A 24,867-nucleotide genomic window follows, 5' to 3' on the forward strand; every position below is an offset into this window, starting at 1 on the left:
GCAGGTTTAATTGGAAGCACACACTTTTAGAGCTCAGTACTCCCAAATAAACCTGTTGGATTATAACCTGGCATTGTGTGAGGTTTAACTGCATTTCCCATGGCTAATCCATCTAGCGTGCACATCCCTGAACACTAGGGGTAATTTAGCACCTGACCTGCACATCTCTGGACGGTGGGAGGAAACCAGAGCACCCACACACAGACACAGGGAGAATGTGCAAACTCCACACAGACAGTGGCCCGCGGCTGGAATCGAACTGGGGACCCAGCTGCTGTGAGGTAACAGTGCTAACCACTGAGCCACCGTGCTGCTGTCTCTCCACAGATGCTGCCAGACCTTCTGAGATTTTCCAGCATTTGATTCTGATTTCCAGCACCCGCAGTTCCTTGGTTTATGCCCCAAGATTCTCCCTTGAGGAGGAGTCAGGGAAATTCTGTGGAGCCAGAAAGTGGTCCATTGTGGGGAGTTTGAATGTAAATACTGAACAGGGGGTGCAGACCACAATATATCACTGGAGCAGTCAGGAGACTTTATGATCCTCCCCTACTGCAAACAGCCAACTGGGGGGTGTGCGGGATGTAGATCCTCCAAACCTGACCTCACCATGGAACAGTAAGTTTTTCAAAAGATTTGCCTGCTCAGCAGAACATGTTTGCACGGAGCCTGTTCATGGAACTGGGAACAATAAAACTGGGGAGCGACAGCACAGGTCCCAGCCTGTTCTCACACTCTCAAAAACAACCCATCAGAAAACAGCAATGACAGGTGAATGTTCCGGAATCAGACTGTCAGAACACTGCCTCAGGGAGCAGCTCATACAATAAAGGGAGAGGGCAGAAAGCAGTTCCATAGAGAGACCTGTTCACCTGGAGTAAGTGGGAGGGAAAGCAAAGGCAGCATCTGCAAAGTCCAGTCACGGTGAGAGGGAAAGGGAGTGTCCGACTGAAGAGCAGAAAGAGAGGGACAAGGGGTTCCAGTGCACTACAACACATTCCAATCTCACAACTGGGTGATCACCTCCTCACTGAACATGGGCATCATTGGCTGTAATTATTGATTCCTGAAGAAGGGCTTATGCCCGAAACGTCGATTCTCCTGTTCCCTGGATGCTGCCTGACCTGCTGCGCTTTTCCAGCAACACATTTTCAGCTCTGATCTCCAGCATCTGCAGACCTCACTTTCTCCTGTAATTATTACCCGTCCCTGTTTGCCCCTTGAGAGGGTGGGGGTGAGCTGCCTTCCTGACCCGCTGCAGTCCATGTGCTGTAGGGTGACCCACAATGCCCTGAGGGAGGGAATTCCAGGATTCTGACCCAGTGACACTGAAGGAACGGCGATATATTTCCAAGTCAGGTATTTAGCCATTGTCGTTATGCAGTGAGTTCCTGGTCAGTGCCAACACCCCTAGGATATTGACAGAGGGGAGTTCAGTGACTGGCAATACCATTGTCAAGGGACAGTGGTTGGGTATTCTCGTATTGGTGATGGCAAATGGCAAATGTTACTTGCCATTTGTCAGCTCACGCCTGGCTCTTGCTGCATTTGGACACGGATTGCTTCAGTATCTGAGGATCTGTGAACGGGGCACAGCATTGTGCTATCACCGGTGAACATCCCCACTCTGGCCCTCAGATAGAGGGAAGGTCATTGATGTCACACCAAGTAACCTTTGCAGTCTGCTTTTTAATGGGGTGTCCAGAGGGGATAGTATTTGATAGTACTCGGGGGGAGAGTATTTGACAGGAGTTTTGTAGGAGACAGTATTCAATGAGGGATTCAGAGGGCTCAGTATTTGGCAGGGAGTTTGAAGGCGACAGCAGTTTGCGGACTGTTTGCTGGGGTCAGTATTTATAAAGCCATAGAGATGTACAGCACGGAAATAGACCCTTCGGTCCAACCCGTCCATGCTGACCCAATCTCCCAACCCAATCTAGTCCCACCTGCCAGTACCCGGCCCATATCCCTCCAAACCCTTCCTATTCATATACCTATCCAAATGCCTCTTAAATGCTGTAATTGTACCAGCCTCCGCCACATCCTCTGGCAGCTCACTCCATTCACGTACCACCCTCTGAGTGAAAAAGTTGCCCCTTAGGTCTGATGGGGTGTTCAGAGTGGACAGTTTTTGGCAGTGACTGGAAGGGTCAGTATTTGAGGGGGTATTCAGAGGGGACTGCATTTGGCAGAGTGTTCAGAGGGACAGTATTTGGCAGAGTGTTCAGAGGGACAGTATTTGGCAGGATGTTCAGAGGATACTGTATTTAGCAGGCTGTTCTGAGGGGACAGTTTTTAACAAGGTGTACAGAGGGGACAGTGTTTGGCAAGGTGTAGTGCTGGAAAAGCACAGCAGGTCAGGCAGCATCTGAGGAGCAGGAGAATCGATGTTTCAAGCATAAGGCCTTCATCAGGAATTCCTGATGAAGGGCTCTGGCCCCTGAAACGTCGAGTCTCCTGCTCCTCGGATGCTGCCTGACCTGCTGTGTATTTCCAGCACCACCCTCTCAACTCTGACCTCCAGCATCTGCAGACCTTAAGATGCGTCTGGACAGATTGCATGAGTAGGTGGGGAGCAGAGGAATGCAGATGCTTAGGAATTGGCCGACAGATTTAGACAGTGGATTTGGATCGGCTCAGGCTTGGAGGGCCGAAGGGCCTGTTCCTGGGCTGTAAATTTTCTTTGCTCTTTGTTCTTACTTTCGCCTAATATTTGGCAAGGTTTTCAGAGGGGACAGGGTATACATGGGGGGGAACAGTACGTTTAACATTTCTGATAAGATTCGAAGCTCAGGTTGTGATTGTTGCTTTGCCCGCTAAGCTGGTTGGTTCATATGCTGTCATTTTGGCACCCTGTTAGGTAACATCATCAGTGCGCCTTCCAATGAAGTGTTGTTGTACTATTCTGCTCATTAACCATCTGACCCAGTCTGTTATGGTCCTGTGTCATTTCTAGTCCTGCTCCACAGTGGCTCGAATATAGGATTCATTTCTACATGGCTGTTGATAGTGTTCCGCGTTGAGAACCAGGCCTCCAGAAATTTCCATGAGTGTCTTTGGTTAGCTTGTCCCAAATGGTTTTGTTATCCCAGTCGAACTGATGACCCTCCTTGTCTGAGTGTATGGAGGTGAATAAGAACTGGTCATGTCATTCTATTAGGCAAAAGTGAGGACTGCAGATGCTGGAGATCAGAGTCTAGATTAGAGTGGTGCTGGAAAAGCACAGCAGTTCAGGCAGCATCCGAGGAGCAGGCGAGTCCACGTTTCGGGGATAAGCCCTTTGTCAGGAATGAGGGGGTGTCATGTTATTCTGGTATCTAGTCTCCTTCTTGTCTGTGTGATGGAGTGTTTGCGGCAGTCTCTGTGTGGAATGTACCAACAGTCAGAAGGCAGACAGTTCACCGAGCGGTTGGTCAAAAGGAGGAAGAGCTGACCCTAGGAAGGAAGCACCTGTTGGAGAGAATGGGAAATATTTATGAAACAATTGCAGCATCAAGTCAATATTTGAGAATGTGGTTTCCCTCGGCTGTAACTTACTGACAACCAGCTCTGAGCCTTGGCTGGTGTGTTTGCTGCAGGCTTGAGGGTTCCCTCATTCTGGGACAATGTTTTCAAACAAGCATTGGAATCTCCCCTGCTCTCGATAGGCTTTCTCTTGGTTTACACCTCCATCGTCACTCATCCTCACCGGGGAGGGGCATTGACCATTCACTCAACGATTAACCATTGTCAGGAGTTATTCTGGCCTCTCACACGTTGCATCCAATCACATTTCACCAGAAACTGTAAGAGGGCCTCCAACTGATTCCTCAGAAACCTCCGTCACCCTCCTGCGCCTCAGAAACCCCTCCACCGATGTCCATCCACTCCCACTGACCCGCACTGACCCTTACCCATACCCATCTCCCTCTCAGCCACTCACCAGCCTGGTCATCAGTGACCATTCCTCTCAGCCCTACACCTATCCACACGGTTTCACCGCTGTACGCCAAACCCCCCAATCCCCCTGCACCACCCCTACACTCCCCACACACCACACCCCTCACACCACAGCCCCCCGGTTCTGCAGCCCATACCCTCTCAGTTTGAGCTCCATCTTGTTCAGCCCTTGATTGTTGACGGTCAGCCTTCAGGGGTCTAGACCCCATCTACTGGTTTGAGTGGTGTGTGGGGAGGTGGCAGAGGGTCTCCATTAGCTCAGACCCAGTCCGACCAGGGAAGGGGGGAGGTCCTCCATTAGCCCAGACCCAGATTCTCTGTTGGGAGGGGTCTCTCTGTGGGGGTGTCTCTCTGTGGAAGGGAGTCACACTGCGGGAGGGGTCTCTCTGTGTGGGGAGGGTCTCTCTGGGGGGAGTCTCTGTGGGAGGGATCGCTCTGTGGGCTGGAGTCACTGTGGAGGAAGGGTCTCTGTGGGTGGGGATTCTCTGTGGGAGGGGTCTGTGTGTTTGGGGTCTCTCTGTGGGGGCAGTCTCCCTGTGGGGGGTCTCTCTGCAGGAGAGGTCTGTGTGTTGGGGAGTCTCTCTGTGCGGGGTCTCTCTGTGGGAGGGGTCTGTGTTTTGGGGGGTCTCTCTGTGGGGGGTCTCTCTGTGGGAGGGGTCTGTGTTTTGGGGGGTCTCTCTGTGGGGCGTCTCTCTGTGGGGCCAGTCTCTCTGTGGGGGGTCTCTCTGTGGGAGGGGTCTGTGTTTTGGGGGGTCTCTCTGTGGGGCATCTCTCTGTGGGGGCAGTCTCTCTGTGGGGGGTCTCTCTGTGGGAGGGGTCTGTGTTTTGGGGGGTCTCTCTGTGGGAGGGGTCTGTGTTTTGGGGGGTCTGTCTGTGGGGCGTCTCTCTGTGGGGGCAGTCTCTCTGTGGGCAGTCTGTCTGTGAGGGGGTCTCTCTGTGGGGGGTTTCTCTGTGGGGGTCTGTCTGTGGGGGTGGACTCTCTGCTGGGGGGTCTCTCTGTGGGAGGTTTCTCTGTGGGGTCTGTCTGTGGGGGTGGACTCTCTGCCGGGGGGGTCTCACTGTGGGGGGGCCTCTCTGTGGGAGAGGTCTGTGTTTTGGGGGTCTCTCTGTGGGGGGTCTTTCTGTGGGGGGTCTCTGTGGGGGCAGTCTCTGTGTGGGGGGTCTCTCTGGGGGAGGGGCCTGTGTGTTGGGGGGTCTCTCTGTGGGAGGGGTCTGTGTGTTGGGGATCTCTCTGGGGGAGGGGTCTGTGTGTTGGGGGGTCTCTGTGGGAGGGGTCTGTGTGTTGGGGATCTCTCTGGGGGAGGGGCCTGTGTGTTGGGGGGTCTCTCTGTGGGAGGGGTCTGTGTGTTGGGGATCTCTCTGGGGGAGGGGTCTGTGTGTTGGGGATCTCTCTAGGGGAAGGGTCTGTGTGTTGGGGATCTCTCTGTGGGACGTCTCTCTGTGGGAGGGGTCTGTTTGTGGGGGGTCTCTCTGTGGGAGGGGTCTGTGTTTCCAGGGTCTCTGTGGGGGCAGTCTCTCTGTGGGGGGTCTGTCTGTGAGGGTGGTCTCTCTGTGGGTGTCTCTAAGTTGAGGGGTCTCTCTGTGAGGCAGTCTCTCTGTGGGGGGTCTCTCTGGGGAGGGGTCTGTGTGTTGGGGGTCTCTCTATGGGGGGTCTCTCTGGGGGAGGGGTCTCTGTGTTGGGGGTCTCTCTGTGGGGGCAGTCTCTCTGTGGGGCATCTCTCTAGGGGAGGGGTCAGTGTGTTGAAGGATCTGTGTGTTGGGGATCTTTCTGGGGGAGGGGTCTGTGTGTTGGGGGGTCTCTCTGTGGGGTCAGTCTCTCTCAGGGAGGGGCCTGTGTGTTTGGGGGGTCTCTCTGTGGGGCGTCTCTCTGGGGGAGGGGTCTGTGTGTTGAGGGGTCTGTGTTGGGGGGTCTCTCTGTGGTGCGTCTCTCTGGGGGAGGGGTCTGTGATTGAGGGGTCTGTGTGTTGGGGAGTCTCTCTGTGGGGGCAGTCTCTCTGTGGGGCGTCTCTCTGGGGGAGGGGTCATTGTGTTGAGGGATCTGTGCGTTGGGGAGTCTCTCTGTTGGGGATCTTTCTGGGGGAGGGGTCTGTGTGTCGGGGGGTCTCTCTGTGGGGTCAGTCTCTCTCAGGGAGGGGCTTGTGTGTTTGGGGGGTCTCTCTGTGGGGCGTCTCTCTGGGGGAGGAGTCTGTGTGTTGAGGGGTCTGTGTTGGGGGGTCTCTCTGTGGGGCGTCTCTCTCGGGGAGGGGTCTGTGTGTTGAGGGGTCTGTGTGTTGGGGAGTCTCTCTGTTGGGGGTCTTTCTGGGGGAGGGGTCTGTGTGTTGGGGGGCTTCTCTGTGGGGGCAGTCTCTCTGTGGGGCGTCTCTCTGGGGGAGGGGTCTGTATGTTGAGGGGTCTGTGTGTTGGAGGGTTTCTCTGTGGGGGCAGTCTCTCTGTGGGGCATCTCTCTGGGGGAGGGATCTCTCTGTTGGGGGTCTTTCTGGGGGAGAGGTCTGTGTGTTGGGGGGGCCTCTCTGTTGGGGGTCTCTCTGGGGGAGGGGTCTGTGTGTTGAGGGGTCTGTGTGTTGGGGAGCCTCTCTGTGAGCCCAGAAACATTTTCCTATCTTTCCTGCACCTGGTAATAGGACCCGCGACCATCCTGACTTGCAAAGTTGTTCCAGAATTAAATCCGGTCCCTGAGGTCAAAGGCCGTTGTGTGAATCCAGTAGAGTTTTGAAGAATTAATCCCCCCCAATCCCAAACCCTGTTCCCACTCTTAGACCCCCAACCCACTCCCACCCCAGCCCTGAATCCCCCCCACAGCCCATCCATCTCCAGCTCCTCCTCTCGGTTCAGTTCCTGGTTCTAACCAACATGACGGAGATTGAGAAACTTCCCGACAGCTTCTCTCTGGCCCCCAGCCTCTTGCTGTTTGCACAATGGCTCCTAGTTTTGGGTGTTTGCTGCTTCTGCCTAGGAACAGGAACTGGTTGTTTTGTTGAGAGTTGAGCAGGGGGATGAGCACCAACTGTTGTTTCTTTTTATCTAACTGACCGTAGACCACAGCCACAATTCCTGAGACAGGGAGATCAGCTCAGAGCAAAAGGCAGAAGCAGCAATGAGTTCCAGCCCCCACTGAAAGAGCCTGGAAATATTGGGTATATTGACGGTCACCCTTCAGATTCTATGGACACTGGAACAGTTCATATCGATTAGACGGTAGCAAATGTTTATCTGAAAAATATTAATTATTTTTATTTAAAAGATTGAAAAAGGGAGGTAGAAGGAAAACAGGGAATTTTAGACCAGTGCGTCTGATCTTGATAATGAGTCTATTATACAAGATTTAATAGCACAGCACTTGGAAAACTGTGACAGGATTGGACAGAGTCAGCATGGATTTGCAAAAAGGAAATCACACTCGACAAATCTACTGGAATCCTTCGAGGATGTAACTCTTGGAGTTTAGATTAGATTAGATTCCCTACAGTTTGGAAACAGGCCGTTTGGCCCAACAAGTCCGCACTGACCCCCCCGAAGAGTAACCCACCCAGACCCATTTCCCTCTGACTAATGCACCTAACACTACGGGCAATTTAGTTTGGCCAATTCACCTGACCCGCACATCTTTGGATTGTGGGAGGAAACCCACGCAGACCCGGGGAGAATGTGCAAACTCCACACAGACAGTCGCCCGAGTTGGTGAGGGGGAGCTACTGGATATGGATTACCTGGCTTTCTCAGATGGCTTTTGAAAAGGTCCCATATAAAAGATTAGCATGCAAACTTAAAGTGCATGGGACTGGGGTGGTGTACTGAAATGGACAGAAAGATGATTAGCACACAGGAAACAAAGAGTGAGTCTAAATGGATCATTTTCCAAGCAGTAGTTAGTGACTAGTGGGGTGCCACAGGGATCAGTGCTAGGGCCCGAGATTTTCATAATGTATATTATTGATTTAGATGAAGGAACAAAAATGTAATATCTTCAAATTTGCAGATGATACATACTTGGATGGGTGGGTGAGCTTTATGGACGATGTAGAGATGGTTCAGTGTGATTTTGACAAGTTGAGTAAGTGAGCCAATGCATAGTAGACGCAGCATAATGTGGATAAATGTGAGGTTACCAACTTTGGTAGCAAAAACAGAAGACAAATTATTATCGAAATGGCGATAGATTGGGAAATGGGGAGTTGTGCAGAGATCTGGATGTCCTTGTACACCAGTCGCTGAAAGTAACCATGCAGGGGCAGCAGGCAGTAAAGAAGGGAAATGGGATGTTGACCTTCATAGTGAGAAGATTGGTGTCCAGGAGCTGGGATGTCTTGTTGCAATTGTACAAGGCCTTGGAGAGACCACACCTGGAATACTGTGTGCAGTTTTGGTCTCCTTATCTGAAGAAGGATGTCCTAGCTAAGGAGGAATGGAACAAAGGTTTACAAGGCTGATTCCTGGGATGTCAGGACTAACATACAAAGACAGCATGGATTGGTTAGGACTACATTCACTGTAGTTTAAAAGAATGAGGAGAAATCTCATAGAAATCTATAAAATTCTAACAGGACTAGACAGGATAAACCCCGGAAGGATATGCCCGTTGATAGGCAGATTCAGAACCAGGAGTCATAGCCTAAGGATATGGGATTTAGGGCTTTTTAGGATGTTACTGATCTGGGGAGAAATGTCTTCACCCAGAGAGTGGGGAGACTGTGGGATTCTCTGTAACAGAAAGTGGTTGAGGCCAAAATATTGAATGTTTTCAATAAGGAGTTGGGGAGACTCTTAGGGCTAAAGGGGTCAAAGGTTATGGGGGAAAGCAGGAATGGGTTATTGAGTTGGATGACCAACCATGATCCTACTGAATGGTGGAAAGGCTCAAAGGGCTGAATGGCCTCCCCCTTGCTCCTATGTTTCTATTCCCCACCTTCCCACCCACATCCCCCTCTTACTCCCTTCTAGAATGTTCTTATTCACCTAGTCATAATCAGACTAGTGCTGAATCATCTCGCAGTGTTCCCTCGGTGACACCCCCAAGACTCTGGTTTCTCAATGAGACCCAGCCCCTTGGCAGCATCAGCCCACAGACTGTGCAGTTTGACCCCTGCACACCCCCTACCTTGCCCTCCTATACCTCCCACACCCAGTACTGAATCAATCCTGGTGAGCTGCCTTCCTGACCCGCTGCAGTCCATGTGCTGTAGGGTGACCCACAATGCCCTGAGGGAGGGAATTCCAGGATTCTGACCCCGGGACACTGAAGGAACGGTGATATATTTCCAAGTCAGGATGGGGAGTGGCCTGGAGGGGAACTTGCAGGGAGTGGTCTTCCCATGTATCTAGCACTAGGGGCAACAGTGTTACCCACATCCCATCACAGCTTAAACACAATAAATGTCCCCTCAATGACCAGGCCCCTCACTACCTCTGTCCTCCTCCAGCCCTACAACCTGACGGAGGGGCGGCACGGTGGCTCAGTGGTTAGCCCTGCTGCCTCACAGCGCCAGGGTCCCAGGTTCGATTCCAGCCTCAGGCGACTGTCTGTGTGGAGTTTGCACATTCTCCCCGTGTCTGCGTGGGTTTCCTCCGGGTGCTCCGGTTTCCTCCCACAGTCCAAAGGTGTGCAGGTCAGGCAGATTGGCCATTCTAAATTACCCATAGTGTTCAGGGATGTGTAGGCTAGGGGCATTAGTCAGGGGTAAATATAGGGTAATAGGGTGGTGGAATGGGTCTCTTCAGAGGGTCAGCATGGACTTGGGCCAAATGGCCTGTTTCCACATTGTGGAGATTCTATGCTCCCCATCCAGCCCCTACACCCCTCACTATCTCTGTCCTCCTCCTCCAGCCCTTACACCCCTCACTATCTCTGTCCTCCTCCTCCAGCCCTTACACCCCTCACTATCTCTGTCCTCCAGCCCCAACACCCCTCACTATCTCTGTCCTCCAGCCCCTACACCCCTCACTATCTCTGTCCTCCAGCCCCTACACCCCTCACTATCTCTGTCCTCCAGCCCCTACACCCCTCACTATCTCTGTCCTCCAGCCCCTACACCCCTCACTATCTCTGTCCTCCAGCCCTACACCCCTCACTATCTCTGTCCTCCAGCCCCTACACCCCTCACTATCTCTGTCCTCCTCCTCCAGCCCCTACACCCCTCACTATCTCTGTCCTCCAGCCCCTACACCCCTCACTATCTCTGTCCTCCAGCCCCTACACCCCTCACTATCTCTGTCCTCCAGCCCCTACACCCCTCACTATCTCTGTCCTCCAGCCCTACACCCCTCACTATCTCTGTCCTCCTCCTCCAGCCCCTACACCCCTCACTATCTCTGTCCTCCAGCCCTACACCCCTCACTATCTCTGTCCTCCTCCTCCAGCCCCTACACCCCTCACTATCTCTGTCCTCCAGCCCCTACATCCCTCACTATCTCTGTCCTCCAGCCCCCTACATCCCTCACTATCTCTGTCCTCCAGCCCCCTACACCCCTCACTATCTCTGTCCTCTGACTTTGAGCACCCCCCACATCGGGTTCATAAGTTGGGGTAGGGGTGAGGGAGGGTATCTGTGCCCCCCTCCCCATTACAGGGAGTGTAGCCTGTCCTCCCTGTGGGAGCTCCTGTCCCTGTTACAGGCAGCATTCGAACAGGAGTCACAGCTGAGCTACAATCCTGAGATTCCAGGTCCTGGGTTTTTTTAAATCCTGGTTTTACCAACAGACCGCTCCCCCTTTAACAGCCAGACCCCATTCCAGCCCCATTCCATTGTCCCCACCCCCACTGACCCTCCAGCAGCATTGTGCTGGGCTGCTTTTGAGTGCTTTATGACACTCAGAAGTTATGTTTTCTCCAACCTCCGGGGGAGAGGGTGTCACTGGCTGGGCTAATGTTATTTGCCCCATCTCTAACTACCCTCTGAGCTGAGTGTCTTCCTTAACCCCCTGAGGTCAGACAGATTATACTACAGTCTGAAGTCAACAGGAGAAGGCTTTAAGACCCATTACAGATGCAGTGAGCTGCTTTGGCCAATGGAAATGGAGGGGGCAGAGTTTAATTTTGATCCGAATGTGTAAGGAGGTTTGAACCTGCCTGATTCCCACAGACCGAGAGGCAGCGTGCTGTGGCAGACACACAGAGAGAGAGAGAGAGAGAGAGAGATACAGAGTGAGTCAGAAAAAGGGAAAGAGACAGACAGAGAGAGATAGAGAGACACAGACTGAGTTAGAAACAGGGGGAGAGAGAGAGAGAGACTCAGAGAAACACTCTGTACCTCCCCATTCACCCTCGATAACTGGGAGTGGAGCACAGGAGTGTGGAAATACTGTCAGATCACCCCGCAGCCTGGGCACAGTGAGTGTGTGTGTGTGAGAGAGAGAGAGAGAGAGAGGACTGCAGCAGTGTACAAACAGCCCTGGCTGTGAAGGAACAGGAAGAGGCCATGGCAAGGAACTCATCGACCAAGGTGTGCATCTCCCTGTCAGGAATGCGGTCTAGCTGTGAAGAGTGACAGCTGAGCTGTCTCCTCACCCCCTGAACCACCTCAAACTCAGCCCGGCTCCCTTTCCATGTCCGTTCTGAGACTTTGCCTTCGAAGTTTGGAGAGTTACGACCCACCCACCAATTCTGGGATCGTCTTCGAAGACCCGTTAGAGATCGCCAGAGTGTTTGGCGGATGGTTTGGTACCATGCCAGGGGATTGGATGTGGTAGAGGGCGACTGTGGTGGAGAGGACTGAGTGGGTCTTATCGATTGGTTGGCACGGTGCAGGTGAGAGTTGCAGACCATGAATCTGGTCAATGGCACTGACCATGTCAACAGCAGCAGCAATATTCTCAAAAACTCCAGGTTTCCGGTCATCCCCACTGTCATGTTTGTCTTTGGGGTGGTGGGGAATCTGGTTGCCATTGTGGTCCTCTGTAAGTCTCGGAAGGAGCAGAAGGAGACTACGTTCTACGCCCTGGTGTGTGGGTTGGCAGTGACTGATCTCCTGGGGACCTGCCTGGTCAGCCCCATCACAATCATCACCTACATCACCGGGGACTGGCCTGGGGACACCGCGCTCTGTGAGTACGACTCTTTTGTCCTCCTGTTCTTCGGGACATCAGGTCTCAGCATCATCTGTGCCATGTCCATCGAGAGGTACCTCGCCATTAACCATGCTTACTTCTACAACCACTTTGTGGACAAGAAGCTGGCGGGTGTGACCTTGTTCACCATCTACCTGAGCAACACCCTGTTCTGCGCCCTGCCCAACTTCGGCCTGGGCAAGACCGTCCAGCAGTTCCCTGACACCTGGTGCTTTATCGACTGGCAGACGAAGGAGCCCCGGCATGCTGTCTACTCCTACATGTACGCCGGCTTCAGCTCCTTCCTCATCCTGGTGACCGTCATCTGTAACGTGCTGGTGTGCGTCGCCCTGATCCGAATGCACCGGCAGTTCGTGCGGCGGACCTCGCTGGGCCACGACCCCCGGCTCCGGGAACTGCGGCGCCGCAGGAGTTTCCGCCGCATGGCTGGGGCCGAGATCCAGATGGTCATCCTGCTGATCGCGACCTCTGCTGTGGTGCTGGTCTGCTCCATCCCGCTGGTGGTAAGTGGTGGGGAGGCAGCTACTGCTAATGTTACTGGGGGAGGGGGAGGTCAGTCATCCAGACAAACCCAGACCCATCTCCTGGGGTGGGTGGCAGGAGTTCAAATCTCACCGTAGCGGGATGAAGACCTGCAATCAGGGAAGAACTAGCCCCAGTGACCAAGCATTGTCGATTGTTGGAATGGTCCTGTGGGATCCTTCAGGAAAGGATTCTGCTCCTCTCCTTCCCTGGTCTGACCCAACCCCAGAGCAGGGACACTGAACTACCCTCTGAACTGGCTGATCGAGGCATTTATTCCCCGGGTCCGGGATTTGGACGGGTTTAGACAGATCCAGTCTGAGACTCGGACAGATTTGGGGTACGAAACATCCCAGCAGATTTCAACACTTGGTGTCCTCGATCTATAAATGAAACTTAGCTGAGACCATTTGTTTAATTTCGGTTCAATGAAAAGTGAGAGAACTAGCTCCTGAGGATTGCAAAAGAGGTTCTGGGGTTTGAAGATGATTCCCAAATTTGCCAACAAAGTTTAGAAAAGACAGAGGAAAGACACACTTTTGGAATTAGTGAATAGTTTAGAATTGGGTTTAACCAGAGACAAAAGTAAAGCTGAAATTGTAAGGGAGTTGGTCAAGCACTTCGGTGTGTCGGAGAAACAGACCAAGTGCAGGAGAGTGAGAGAAACTTCAATTACAATTGAGGCAATGCTACCCACATCCCCACGAACGAATATAAAACAAATTTTCTAGTCTGCCCTGCCCCGATTCCCCCCGGTATTTCCCAGGCTTGTCTCTCCCTGTCACATTCTGCACGACTCCCCCCAAAGTAAATTCCACTGCCTCCCACTCCCTGTGCCCCGGCAGGTATCCGCTCTCCTGTCTATCGGTGATTCACTCATATCGGTAAACCCTCTCCCCGCTCTCAGTGTAAATGCCTCCTCTCCATTTGCATTATCAGCACCATCTCCTAATCTCGACAGCCTTATCGAGATGTGAGCCGGGGACAGTTTTGAGATTAGTAACCGTGACATATTCGGAGAGCCAACAATTTCCCCTGATGACTGAAGCCTCGGTTACGTAAAAAGCAGTGAATTGAATTGCTGGTGACCTCTTGCTGTGGTCAGATGCTGTGACTCTGACTAGCACTGAGTCATGTTATGGAAAGAAACCATTCTGCCCATCTACTGCAATCTGGCTCTCCGTACGGAAATCTGGCCTGTCCCATTTCCCCTGTCCCCTGTATATTTCATGTTTATCAGATACAATCTGTTTTCTGACGCAATGAACAACTCACTGTCAGTGTGGTGATCAGATAATCACAGCACACCAAAGACCAGTTAGTTCACTGCACCAGCACTGAGTGAGTTCTCTATTTGCTCTCACACCCACACACTTTCCCCTAGAGCCCGGAATATGGTCCCCTTCAAATATTTACTCAATTCCTCTTTTTGAATGTTTCTGTTCAATCTGCTCCCACTGTCAGTTCACTGTCTCCAATCACAATCTCTCCCAGGGACCTGGTGCTGATTGGTTTCAGATCAAACTCCCGAGTCGACTCAACGATCCAAGTAGGAGATTCAGCCCACTGAGGAGATACAGAGAGAGAGAGTGTCTGTGTGAGTGTTTTTATCTTAGTGTGTGTGTCTGAGTGTGAGACTGTGTGTATGTGTGTGAAAGTGTCCGCGTGTCTGAGACAGTACGAGAGTGTGTCTGAGTGCCTGAGTGTGTATTTGAGTCTGTCGTGTCTGTCTTTGAGTCAGTGAGCATGTGGGTATTTGTGTGAATGTATATGAATGAGAGTATGTGTCTCAGCACGTGTGTGTGTGTGTGTGTGAGCCTGAGTGAGCGAGTGTGTGTGCGCAGAGAGAGCAGGGTATATTCAGGAGGGCTGGGTAAACCCTGACCGAGTGAGACACACTGCTCCCTCCCAGATCAGAGACCTATCTGCTCTCGACTTGCACAGCAGCAGCAGCAGCTCCTGCTTAACACAGTGTTACCTGGGATTATCAGTCTGATAGCAGGGACTCAGAGAGTTAACCTGCTGAGGATAGCACCAGACTGTTTTCTAATCAGCCTGCTCAGAGATGCTGTGACAGGTAGGACTTGGTCCCAGGCCTCGGGCCTAGAGGGAGAGACATTACCAATGTGCTCCAGGAGCTATAAAGAGCAGGTTGTAACCAACCCTGGATTAGTCCCTTCGTTATGGACAGCCTAGGGGCGGCTGGAGTGATTAAAGGGTTACATTGAGAGGATCGAGAGAGAATGGGTTCTCTGGAAGGGGCTGGGGGAGCGAGGGGGCTGGGGGAGCGAGGGGGCTGGGGGAGCGAGGGGGCTGGGGGAGTTGGATGGGGAGGGAGCAGGGGTGTGCTGCAAAGCCACATGAAGAGTGAGTCGGGAGCAGACCCCCAGCAATGGCCTGACCAGATGCCCCATAGACCAGACATGCGGTCAGAGGCCTTCCCCACCCCTACAGCCAGGAAAGGGCAGGAGGTTGGGAATCAGGATCTCAGATCAGGAAGGAAAGTGGGCTGAGGGCTCACCATGAAAGGGCTGGTTCAGAGGCATCACTGGGGGTGGAGGGGCAGAGGGAGGGATGAGGATGGGGACTGGGAAGGGGTGAGGGGCTGTAGGCCACCCTGGGAATCTGTGGACAGATTGGGGTGTGGGAGGGAGGCGCAGTGGGGACATTTTATTGAGAGAGGTGGAGAATCTGGGAGACAGCAGGAGGATCCGGGGGAGAGAGCAGGAGGATCTGGGGGAGAGAGAACAGGAGGATCTGGGGGAGAGAGCAGGAGGATCTGGGAGAGAGAGAGCAGGAGGATCCGGGAGAGGGAGCAGGAGGATCTGGGGGAGAGAGAGCAGGAGGATCTGGGGGAGAGAGAGCAGGAGGATCTGGGAGAGAGAGAGCAGGAGGATCCAGGGGAGAGAGAGCAGGAGGATCCGGGGGAGAGAGAGCAGGAGGATCTGGGGGAGAGAGAGCAGGAGGATCTGGGGGAGAGAGAGCAGGAGGATCTGGGGGAGAGAGAGCAGGAGGATCTGGGGGAGAGAGAGCAGGAGGATCTGGGAGAGAGAGAGCAGGAGGATCCAGGGGAGAGAGAGCAGGAGGATCCGGGGGAGAGAGAGCAGGAGGATCTGGGGGAGAGAGAGCAGGAGGATCTGGGGGAGAGAGAGCAGGAGGATCTGGGAGAGAGAGCAGGAGGATCTGGGAGAGAGAGAGCAGGAGGATCCAGGGGAGAGAGAGCAGGAGGATCCGGGGGCGAGAGAGCAGGAGGATCCGGGGGAGAGAGAGCAGGAGGATCTGGGAGAGAGAGAGCAGGAGGATCCGGGGGAGAGAGAGCAGGAGAATCCAGGGGAGAGAGCAGGAGGATCCGGGAGAGAGAGAGCAGGAGGATCTGGGAGAGAGAGAGCAGGAGAATCCGGGAGAGGGAGCAGGAGGATCTGGGGGAGAGAGCAGGAGGATCCGGGGGAGAGAGAGCAGGAGGATCTGGGAGAGAGCAGGAGGATCCGGGGGAGAGAGCAGGAGGATCTGGGAGAGAGAGAGCAGGAGGATCTGGAAGAGAGAGAGCAGGAGGATCTGGGGGAGAGAGCAGGAGGATCCGGGGGAGAGAGCAGGAGGATCTGGGAGAGAGAGCAGGAGGATCCGGGGGAGAGAGCAGGAGGATCTGGGAGAGAGAGAGCAGGAGGATCTGGAAGAGAGAGAGCAGGAGGATCTGGGGGAGAGAGCAGGAGGATCCGGGGGAGAGAGCAGGAGGATCCGGGTGAGAGAGCAGGAGGATCCGGGGGAGAGAGCAGGAGGATCCGTGTGAGAGAGAGCAGGAGGATCCGGGTGAGAGAGAGCAGGAGGATCCGGGTGAGAGAGAGCAGGAGGATCCGGGGGAGAGAGCAGGAGGATCCGGGAGAGAGAGCAGGAGGATCCGGGGGAGAGAGAGCAGGAGGATCTGGGAGAGAGAGCAGGAGGATCTGGGAGAGAGCAGGAGGATCTGGGAGAGAGAGCAGGAGGATCCGGGGGAGAGAGCAGGAGGATCTGGGAGAGAGAGCAGGAGGATCCGGGGGAGAGAGCAGGAGGATCTGGGAGAGAGAGAGCAGGAGGATCCGGGAGAGGGAGCAGGAGAATCTGGGGGAGAGAGAGCAGGAGGATCCGGGAGAGGGAGCAGGAGGATCTGGGGGAGAGAGCAGGAGGATCCGGGGGAGAGAGAGCAGGAGGATCTGGGAGAGAGAGCAGGAGGATCTGGGAGAGAGAGCAGGAGGATCTGGGGGAGAGAGAGCAGGAGGATCCGGGTGAGAGAGAGCAGGAGGATCCGGGAGAGAGAGAGCAGGAGGATCCGGGTGAGAGAGAGCAGGAGGATCTGGGGGAGAGAGAGCAGGAGGATCTGGGGGAGAGAGCAGGAGGATCTGGGAGAGAGAGCAGGAGGATCCGGGGGAGAGAGCAGGAGGATCCGGGAGAGGGAGCAGGAGGATCTGGGGGAGAGAGCAGGAGGATCCGGGGGAGAGAGCAGGAGGATCTGGGAGAGAGAGCAGGAGGATCCGGGGGAGAGAGCAGGAGGATCTGGGAGAGAGAGCAGGAGGATCCGGGGGAGAGAGCAGGAGGATCCGGGGGAGAGAGCAGGAGGATCTGGGAGAGAGAGCAGGAGGATCCGGGGGAGAGAGCAGGAGGATCCGGGAGAGAGAGCAGGAGGATCTGGGAGAGAGAGCAGGAGGATCCGGGGGAGAGAGCAGGAGGATCTGGGAGAGGGAGCAGGAGAATCTGGGGGAGAGAGAGCAGGAGGATCCGGGAGAGGGAGCAGGAGGATCTGGGAGAAAGAGCAGGAGGATCTGGGAGAGAGAGCAGGAGGATCCGGGGGAGAGAGCAGGAGGATCTGGGAGAGGGAGCAGGAGAATCTGGGGGAGAGAGAGCAGGAGGATCCGGGAGAGGGAGCAGGAGGATCTGGGGGAGAGAGCAGGAGGATCCGGGGGAGAGAGAGCAGGAGGATCCGGGGGAGAGAGAGCAGGAGGATCTGGGAGAGAGAGCAGGAGGATCCGGGAGAGGGAGCAGGAGGATCTGGGGGAGAGAGAGCAGGAGTATCCGGGGGAGAGAGCAGGAGGATCTGGGGGAGAGAGAGCAGGAGGATCCGGGTGAGAGAGAGCAGGAGGATCCGGGAGAGGGAGCAGGAGAATCTGGGGGAGAGAGAGCAGGAGGATCCGGGGGAGAGAGAGCAGGAGGATCCGGGGGAGAGAGAGCAGGAGGATCTGGGGGAGAGAGAGCAGGAGGATCCGGGTGAGAGAGAGCAGGAGGATCCGGGAGAGGGAGCAGGAGAATCTGGGGGAGAGAGAGCAGGAGGATCCGGGGGAGAGAGAGCAGGAGGATCCGGGGGAGAGAGAGCAGGAGGATCCGGGTGAGAGAGAGCAGGAGGATCCGGGAGAGGGAGCAGGAGAATCTGGGGGAGAGAGAGCAGGAGGATCCGGGGGAGAGAGAGCAGGAGGATCCGGGAGAGGGAGCAGGAGGATCCGGGAGAGAGAGAGCAGGAGGATCCGGGTGAGAGAGAGCAGGAGGATCCGGGAGAGAGAGAGCAGGAGGATCCGGGTGAGAGAGAGCAGGAGGATCTGGGGGAGAGAGCAGGAGGATCCGGGAGAGAGAGAGCAGGAGGATCCGGGTGAGAGAGAGCAGGAGGATCTGGGGGAGAGAGAGCAGGAGGATCTGGGGGAGAGAGCAAGAGGATCCGGGGGAGAGAGCAGGAGGATCCGGGAGAGAGAGCAGGAGGATCCGGGGGAGAGAGAGCAGGAGGATCCGGGGGAGAGAGCAGGAGGATCTGGGAGAGAGAGCAGGAGGATCCGGGGGAGAGAGCAGGAGGATCCGGGAGAGGGAGCAGGAGGATCTGGGGGAGAGAGCAGGAGGATCCAGGGGAGAGAGCAGGAGGATCTGGGAGAGAGAGCAGGAGGATCCGGGGGAGAGAGAGCAGGAGGATCCGGGAGAGAGAGCAAGAGGATCTGGGAGAGAGAGAGCAGGAGGATCTGGGAGAGAGAGAGCAGGAGGATCTGGGAGAGAGAGCAGGAGGATCCGGGGGAGAGAGCAGGAGGATCTGGGAGAGAGAGAGCAGGAGGATCTGGGAGAGAGAGAGCAGGAGGATCTGGGAGAGAGAGCAGGAGGATCCGGGGGAGAGAGCAGGAGGATCTGGGAGAGAGAGAGCAGGAGGATCTGGGGGAGAGAGCAGGAGGATCCGGGTGAGAGAGAGCAGGAGGATCTGGGGGAGAGACAGGAGGATCCGGGTGAGAGAGCAGGAGGATCCGGGGGAGAGAGCAGGAGGATCCGGGAGAGAGAGCAGGAGGATCCGGGGGAGAGAGAGCAGGAGGATCTGGGAGAGAGAGAGCAGGAGGATCTGGGAGAGAGAGCAGGAGGATCCGGGGGAGAGAGCAGGAGGATCTGGGAGAGAGAGCAGGAGGATCCGGGGGAGAGAGCAGGAGGATCTGGGAGAGAGAGCAGGAGGATCCGGGGGAGAGAGAGCAGGAGGATCTGGGAGAGAGAGCAGGAGATCTGGGAGAGAGAGCAGGAGGATCTGGGAGAGAGAGCAGGAGGATCCGGGTGAGAGAGAGCAGGAGGATCTGGGGGAGAGAGCAGGAGGATCCGGGGGAGAGAGCAGGAGGATCTGGGAGAGAGAGCAGGAGGATCTGGGAGAGGGAGCAGGTGGATCTGGGTCCAGCCCCAGCGCAGCCTCAGTAACTATCCAATCGAGTTGGGAGTTAGCGAGTTGTGACTTGTCAACAGTGGGGTTAAATGTCGGGGTGTATTGACAGGAACCAGCCAAGTGGCTAATCCCAAACTCCTGAAGAAATCTTCTCCAATAATGGAGGCAGAATGGAGTCCGAACTGCAAATCCATGAGGCACATTATTCCCCAGGGATCCTTTATTTCAGGAGTGTCTCTCCCTCTCTATCTGTCTCCCTCTCTGTCCCTGCTCTGCCTGGGTCTTTGGCCAGCCACCGCTACTCCCCTTCCTGGAACGATTAGCAACAAAGTGATGGAATGTTCGCAGTCCCCTGGAGATGGCTGTGGGTTGTGACTGGAGTATGGGCTGTGATTGGGGCTGTGTCTGGGGTTGGGGGGGGGTGGTGTATGTAGGAGCAGGTTGGCGTTTTCCTTGCCAAGGTTTAGGAGAATACCACTGCCAGGAATGTTGCCACAATCCGGGTAAGCAGGTGAATTGTACAAGGATTCACGTCCTGAGGGTCCCCATTTGCAGGATATTTTCCCACCTTCCTAGTCACGATGAAATGATTGGGAGATCTTTTGTCCTGATGTGCTGGGCTCTTCCGTCATTGAGAATGGGGATATTTGTGGAGCCCCCTTTCTCCAGTGAGTTAGCTGCCCATCCCTAATCACAGCCCAGTGTGATATGGATGACCTGACTGCTCCCCTCATGTTCTTTCACACTGCTTGCCCCCATAACCCGTGACTCCCTTGTCAGTTAATAATCTGTCCAACTCAACTTTAAATATATTTAATGACCTGGCCTCCTCTGCTCCCTGTGGTAGAGAATTGAAAATCTTCATCTTTTATTTGTTGGTAAACTGTGCATCCTAATTATAAGTTTTCTCATAAGAGGAAATATTTTCCCAGCATCTACTCTGTAAAACGTTCTCTGGATTGTAATATGTTTTGATTCGATCACCTCTCTGAAATCCAAGGAGTCAAAGGTCAACCTACTCAACCTCTCCTCATTAGACAAACTCCATCATTCCAGGAATCAACCTAACAAACCTTCTCTGGCAGCATACCCCTTACAGTCAGAGAGTCACAGAGATGTACAGCAGATATCCCAACCCAATCCAGTCCCACCTGCCAGCACCGGACCCATATCCCTCCAAACCCTTCCTATTCATATACCCATCCAAATGCCTTTTAAATGCTGTAATTGTACCAGCCTCCACCACATCCTCTGGCAGCTCATTCCATACACGTACCACCCTCTGCGTGAAAAAATTTCCCCTTAGGTCTCTTTTAGATCTTTCCCCCCTCACCCTAATCCTATGCACTCTAGTTCTGGATTCTCCCCCTACCCAGGGAAAAGACCTTGTCTATTTATCCTATCTGTGCCCCTCATGGTTTTATAAACCCCTTTCCTGAGTAAGAAATCCAGAGCTGTACATCGTACTGAGTACAGTCTCACCGATCTCCCACAGAGGAAGGAAGACTTCTCCAGTTTTTGACTCAATCGCACTTTTGATAAAGACCAACATTCCATAACCCTGCAGTACAACATTCCACGTGCCTTCCTAATTACTAGCTGTAACTATGTGCTAAAGTTCTCTGATACTTGTACCAGGACAGCCAGATCCCTTTGTACCGCAGGATTCTGTAATCCGACTCCATTTAAATAATCATCTGTTATTCTGTGTTACTCGTTTCCTCACATTATACCACAGTCATCAAATACTTGCTCACTCCCTCAACTCTTCAGAATCCCTTAGCAAGCTCCATATACCCCCTCCACAGCTAGTGTTCCTACCTAGTTTGGTGTCATTAACAAATGTTGCTACAATACACTCAGTCCTGGTCTCCATGTCATTTTTATAGACTGTAATTGGTGTGACCCCAGCACTGAGTGTTGTGGCTCTGGGAGTGGGGTGAGAGTTACAGCGTACCAATCTGAATGTTTATCCAAGCTCTGTGATTCCTGCTTGGTTATGAAATGGCGAGGCCAGGCTAAGGGGGGATTTGAAAACAAGGGTTAGAATTCTCAAGTCAAGAATATTACTTGACTGGAGACCAATGTTAGCGCAGGGGGTTGACGGTAATGTGACTCGATGTAATTTAAGATACAGGCAGCCGGGGTTTGGATGACTGTGAGTTAACAGAAGGGTTGAATGTGGGAGAGGGTAGGAATACTCAAGTCTAGAGGGAGCAAAGGCAGTACTGAGAGTTTTTCCAGCGGCAGATCATCTGAACAGGCATGGAGTCAGGTGGCAATACAGAGGCAGGAAAAGACATAATTAGTGATGGCATGAAAATGTGAAGCTATCTCAGGGTTAAATGTGACAGGAGAAAGTGAGGTCGGCAGATGCTGGAGATCAGAGCTCAAAATGTGTTGCTGGAAAAGCGCAGCAGGTCAGGCAGCATCCAGGGAACAGGAGAATCGACGTTTCGGGCATAAGCCCTTCTTCAGGAATGAATGAGTTTATGACAGTCCACTCACACCAAGGTTGTGAGGGGACTGTCATAAACTCAGACTATTAACAAGGACAGGAATGGAGTCAGTGTTATAGAAATAAATTCTTTCTAATATTTAATTGGAAGGAAGTTGTGTTTCTCTTGTCTGTATATAGTTTTCCAAGGGATTACGTGATACAATTACTTCAGCAGTGGATTATTTGAGGATGATCAGATCTCACTGAACAATGAAGCAGCTCCTTGAATCCATTTAACTCTCAGTTTGAGTATTGAGAGATCTGAAATCTAGCCCCTTTCTTCACTGCACATTCCTTGATAATGAACAAACATCGATCTCAGTTTTTAAACTGCTGTAGCTTTTTGGAGGAGTGGGTCCTGAACTTTTGTAAACTTACTTCTCTGTTTAAGCTTATCCTGCCCGACGCGGAGATAATAGTTTATTTCCCCTGCTGAGTCCTTTCTTCAGCCTGGCTTTCCCCAGCTCCAAGGTCAAGGCTTGGAGATAGTGAGGGCTGCAGACGCTGGAGAGTCAGAGTGGATAAAGTGTGGTGCAGGTCAGGCAGCATCCGAGCAGCAGGAGGGCTGACGTTCAGGAAGTTCAAGGCCTGGCATCTTTTGGATTTTCTGCAGTCTGAGCTTCCTGTTGCAGGGTCCTTAACCCCCTCCCCCCCCCCTCCACCCCCCACCCCCCCGTAAGCCCAGTTCTGTGCAGAACCTAAGCTCAGACAATCAAAGCCCCCTTTAAACAGTCATAATTTGGAGATGCCAGTGTTGGACTGGGGTGGACAAAGTTAAAAATCACACAACACCAGGTTATAGTCCAACAGGTTTAACTGGAAGCACTAGCTTTCGGAGTGCTGTTTCTTCATCAGATCGTTAATGGTGTGATGAAGGAGCAATGCTTCGAAAGCTAGTGCTTCCAGTTAAACCTGTTGGACTATAACCTGGTGTTGTACCCTTCAAACAGACCATTGTCCCAGCCATGGAAAGTGGGGAAACATTGCCCCCTTGTGTCTCCAACCTGGTACTGACGATTCACATTTACACTCCATTCACTCGTGGTTTTTATTTCTTCTGTTAGCTTTGCCTATCCTGACATGTTCTCTCTCTCTCTCTCTCTGTTGAAGGTGAGGGTGTTTATTAACCAGCTGTACCGTCCTGCTGTTCCAAAGGACTACTCTAACCCTGACCTAATGGCGATTCGCATTGCGTCGGTTAACCCAATCCTCGATCCATGGATCTATATCCTGCTCCGTAAAACTGTCCTCACCAAACTCCTGGAGAAGATCAAGTGTCTGTTCTGTAAGCTGGGCGGGCGGGCCACTCACACCAACAGCAGCTTCCAGCACCTCGGCCCTCGGCGTTTCTCAGCTGCCTCCAGTCAGTCTCCCTCTTTCATCTCCAGGGAGCTGGCCAATGACAACACCTCACAAACTCTGCTCTACCAGTTTGAGCTGACCGATGTGTTGCCGGGCTCTGCGGGAACGCGATCGAGTCTGAAGCAAGCGCCATCCCAACTGGACAGTGGGCTCCCACAGGCAGAGTGTCAAACACAGGGAAAGACACCGGTGGTCAACACCGATAGCTCCTTACAAGTTACCTTCACAAAAGAGCAAACAGGACTGGCTGAGAAATGCATATAAACCTGCGGCAGCAGCACAGAAAGGACGATATCCAGGAGACCCTGTGTCCATTGGATCCAGGGGAATGATGCAAACTGAACTGTATGTAGCCCTGAGGGTGCTGAGTGTGTACTGTGACGTGTACATAATCCAGAAGAATACGGACTGAAATGCATGTGACCCAGAAGCATCTTGACTGAAGTACATGGCTCCAGGGCTGGGGAGGATGTGCTCTGACTGTACATTACCTGGGGCATTAGTCCAGACAGAGTTGTATGATGCTGGCTGTGTGCTGTGTGGGGCACAGCTAATATTGCGTTCCTGATTTTGAGTTATCAGTAAGATGTGTGCTCTATCCTTCTCTGTGAGAAGATTACAGTGTAACCCGTGATGTGGTTTGTTTGTGTAACTGTGATGCTATTTCCTTGAACCATCAAATACAATCCCAACATTTTTTGTTTGAGATTATTTCACAAAGTGACATTTCCTGATTAGGAATTGAAGAATTAAAACCACAAATACTGGTGACAATTACAGCGCCATCCCCATCAAACACACCCAGGACAGGGACAGCACGGGGTTAGATACAGAGTAAAGCTCCCTCCACACTGTCCCCATCAAACACTCCCAGGGCAGGGACAGCACGGGGTTAGATACAGAGTAAAGCTCCCTCTACACTGTCCCCCCATCAAACACTCCCAGGACAGGGACAGCACGGGGTTAGATACAGAGTAAAGCTCCCTCTACACTGTCCCCATCAAACACTCCCAGGACAGGGACAGCACGGGGTTAGGTACAGAGTAAAGCTCCCTCTACACTGTCCCCATCAAACACTCCCAGGACAGGGACAGCACGGGGTTAGGTACAGAGTAAAGCTCCCTCTACACTGTCCCCATCAAACACTCCCAGGGCAGGGACAGCACGGGGTTAGATACAGAGTAAAGCTCCCTCTACACTGTTCCCCATCAAACACTTCCCAGGACAGAGACAGCATGGGGTTAGATACAGAGTAAAGCTCCCTCTACACTGTCCCCCATCAAACACACCCAGGACATGGACAACATGGGGTTAGATACAGAGTAAAGGTCACTCTACACTGTCCCCATCAAACACTCCCAGGACAGTAACAGTTAATTCAATACTTAATAACAATATGAAGGGAGATATGGGACAGTGGAATCATCACTGGACTGATAAGCCAAATTCCAGGGTGTGGTGGTGGGGGGGGGGGTGGGGGGTGGGGGGTTGTATCCCACCGCGGTAGATGATGAAATTTTAATTCAATGAAAAACTAGTGAGCATGAAACCACTGTCAGACCCACCTGGTTCACAGCTATCCTTCGGGGAAGGAATCTGGTGGACCTTCCTAGTCTGACCCACAGAGCAATGTGATCGATACAATTAGTGACAGGACATAAACGCTGGCTTTGACAGCCACACTGAGTGTATAAACAAAAACAAACCTCCCATTCCATCGAGCGGTGAGATTGTGCTGTGTGAGATTATTATACAGCACAAGCCGCAGACCACCATCTGCCAGACTCACTTTCTGAGGGTTAGAGAATTGACCAGAAATTAATTCTATATCAGAATGCAGAGGAGG

At 53.2% G+C, this 24,867-nt stretch overlaps 1 protein-coding gene across 1 annotated transcript; it reads left to right on the forward strand.

Annotated features, from left to right (window-relative positions):
- Nucleotides 1-11,026: 11,026 nt before the first annotated feature.
- ptger4a (prostaglandin E receptor 4 (subtype EP4) a) lies at nt 11,027-23,727 on the forward strand. Its single transcript, XM_043703004.2, has 2 exons — nt 11,027-12,500; nt 22,770-23,727. Exons 1-2 carry the CDS (start codon nt 11,694-11,696, stop codon nt 23,283-23,285), a joined length of 1,323 nt encoding a protein of 440 aa, XP_043558939.1. The 5' UTR covers nt 11,027-11,693; the 3' UTR covers nt 23,286-23,727.
- Nucleotides 23,728-24,867: the final 1,140 nt, after the last annotated feature.

Source organism: Chiloscyllium plagiosum, unplaced genomic scaffold (assembly GCF_037043375.1).
Source record: "Chiloscyllium plagiosum isolate Xiang-an unplaced genomic scaffold, Cpla_swu_hap1 HiC_scaffold_2, whole genome shotgun sequence".
Classification (NCBI taxonomy): domain Eukaryota; kingdom Metazoa; phylum Chordata; class Chondrichthyes; order Orectolobiformes; family Hemiscylliidae; genus Chiloscyllium; species Chiloscyllium plagiosum.

Bases quoted from the DNA above. Each gene is read 5' to 3' on its own strand.
- ptger4a (XM_043703004.2), top strand. From the start codon at position 11,694: ATGAATCTGGTCAATGGCACTGACCATGTCAACAGCAGCAGCAATATT. The intron at 12,501-22,769 runs GTAAGTGGTGGG...TCTCTGTTGAAG, and splicing joins TCTGCTCCATCCCGCTGGTG to GTGAGGGTGTTTATTAACCA.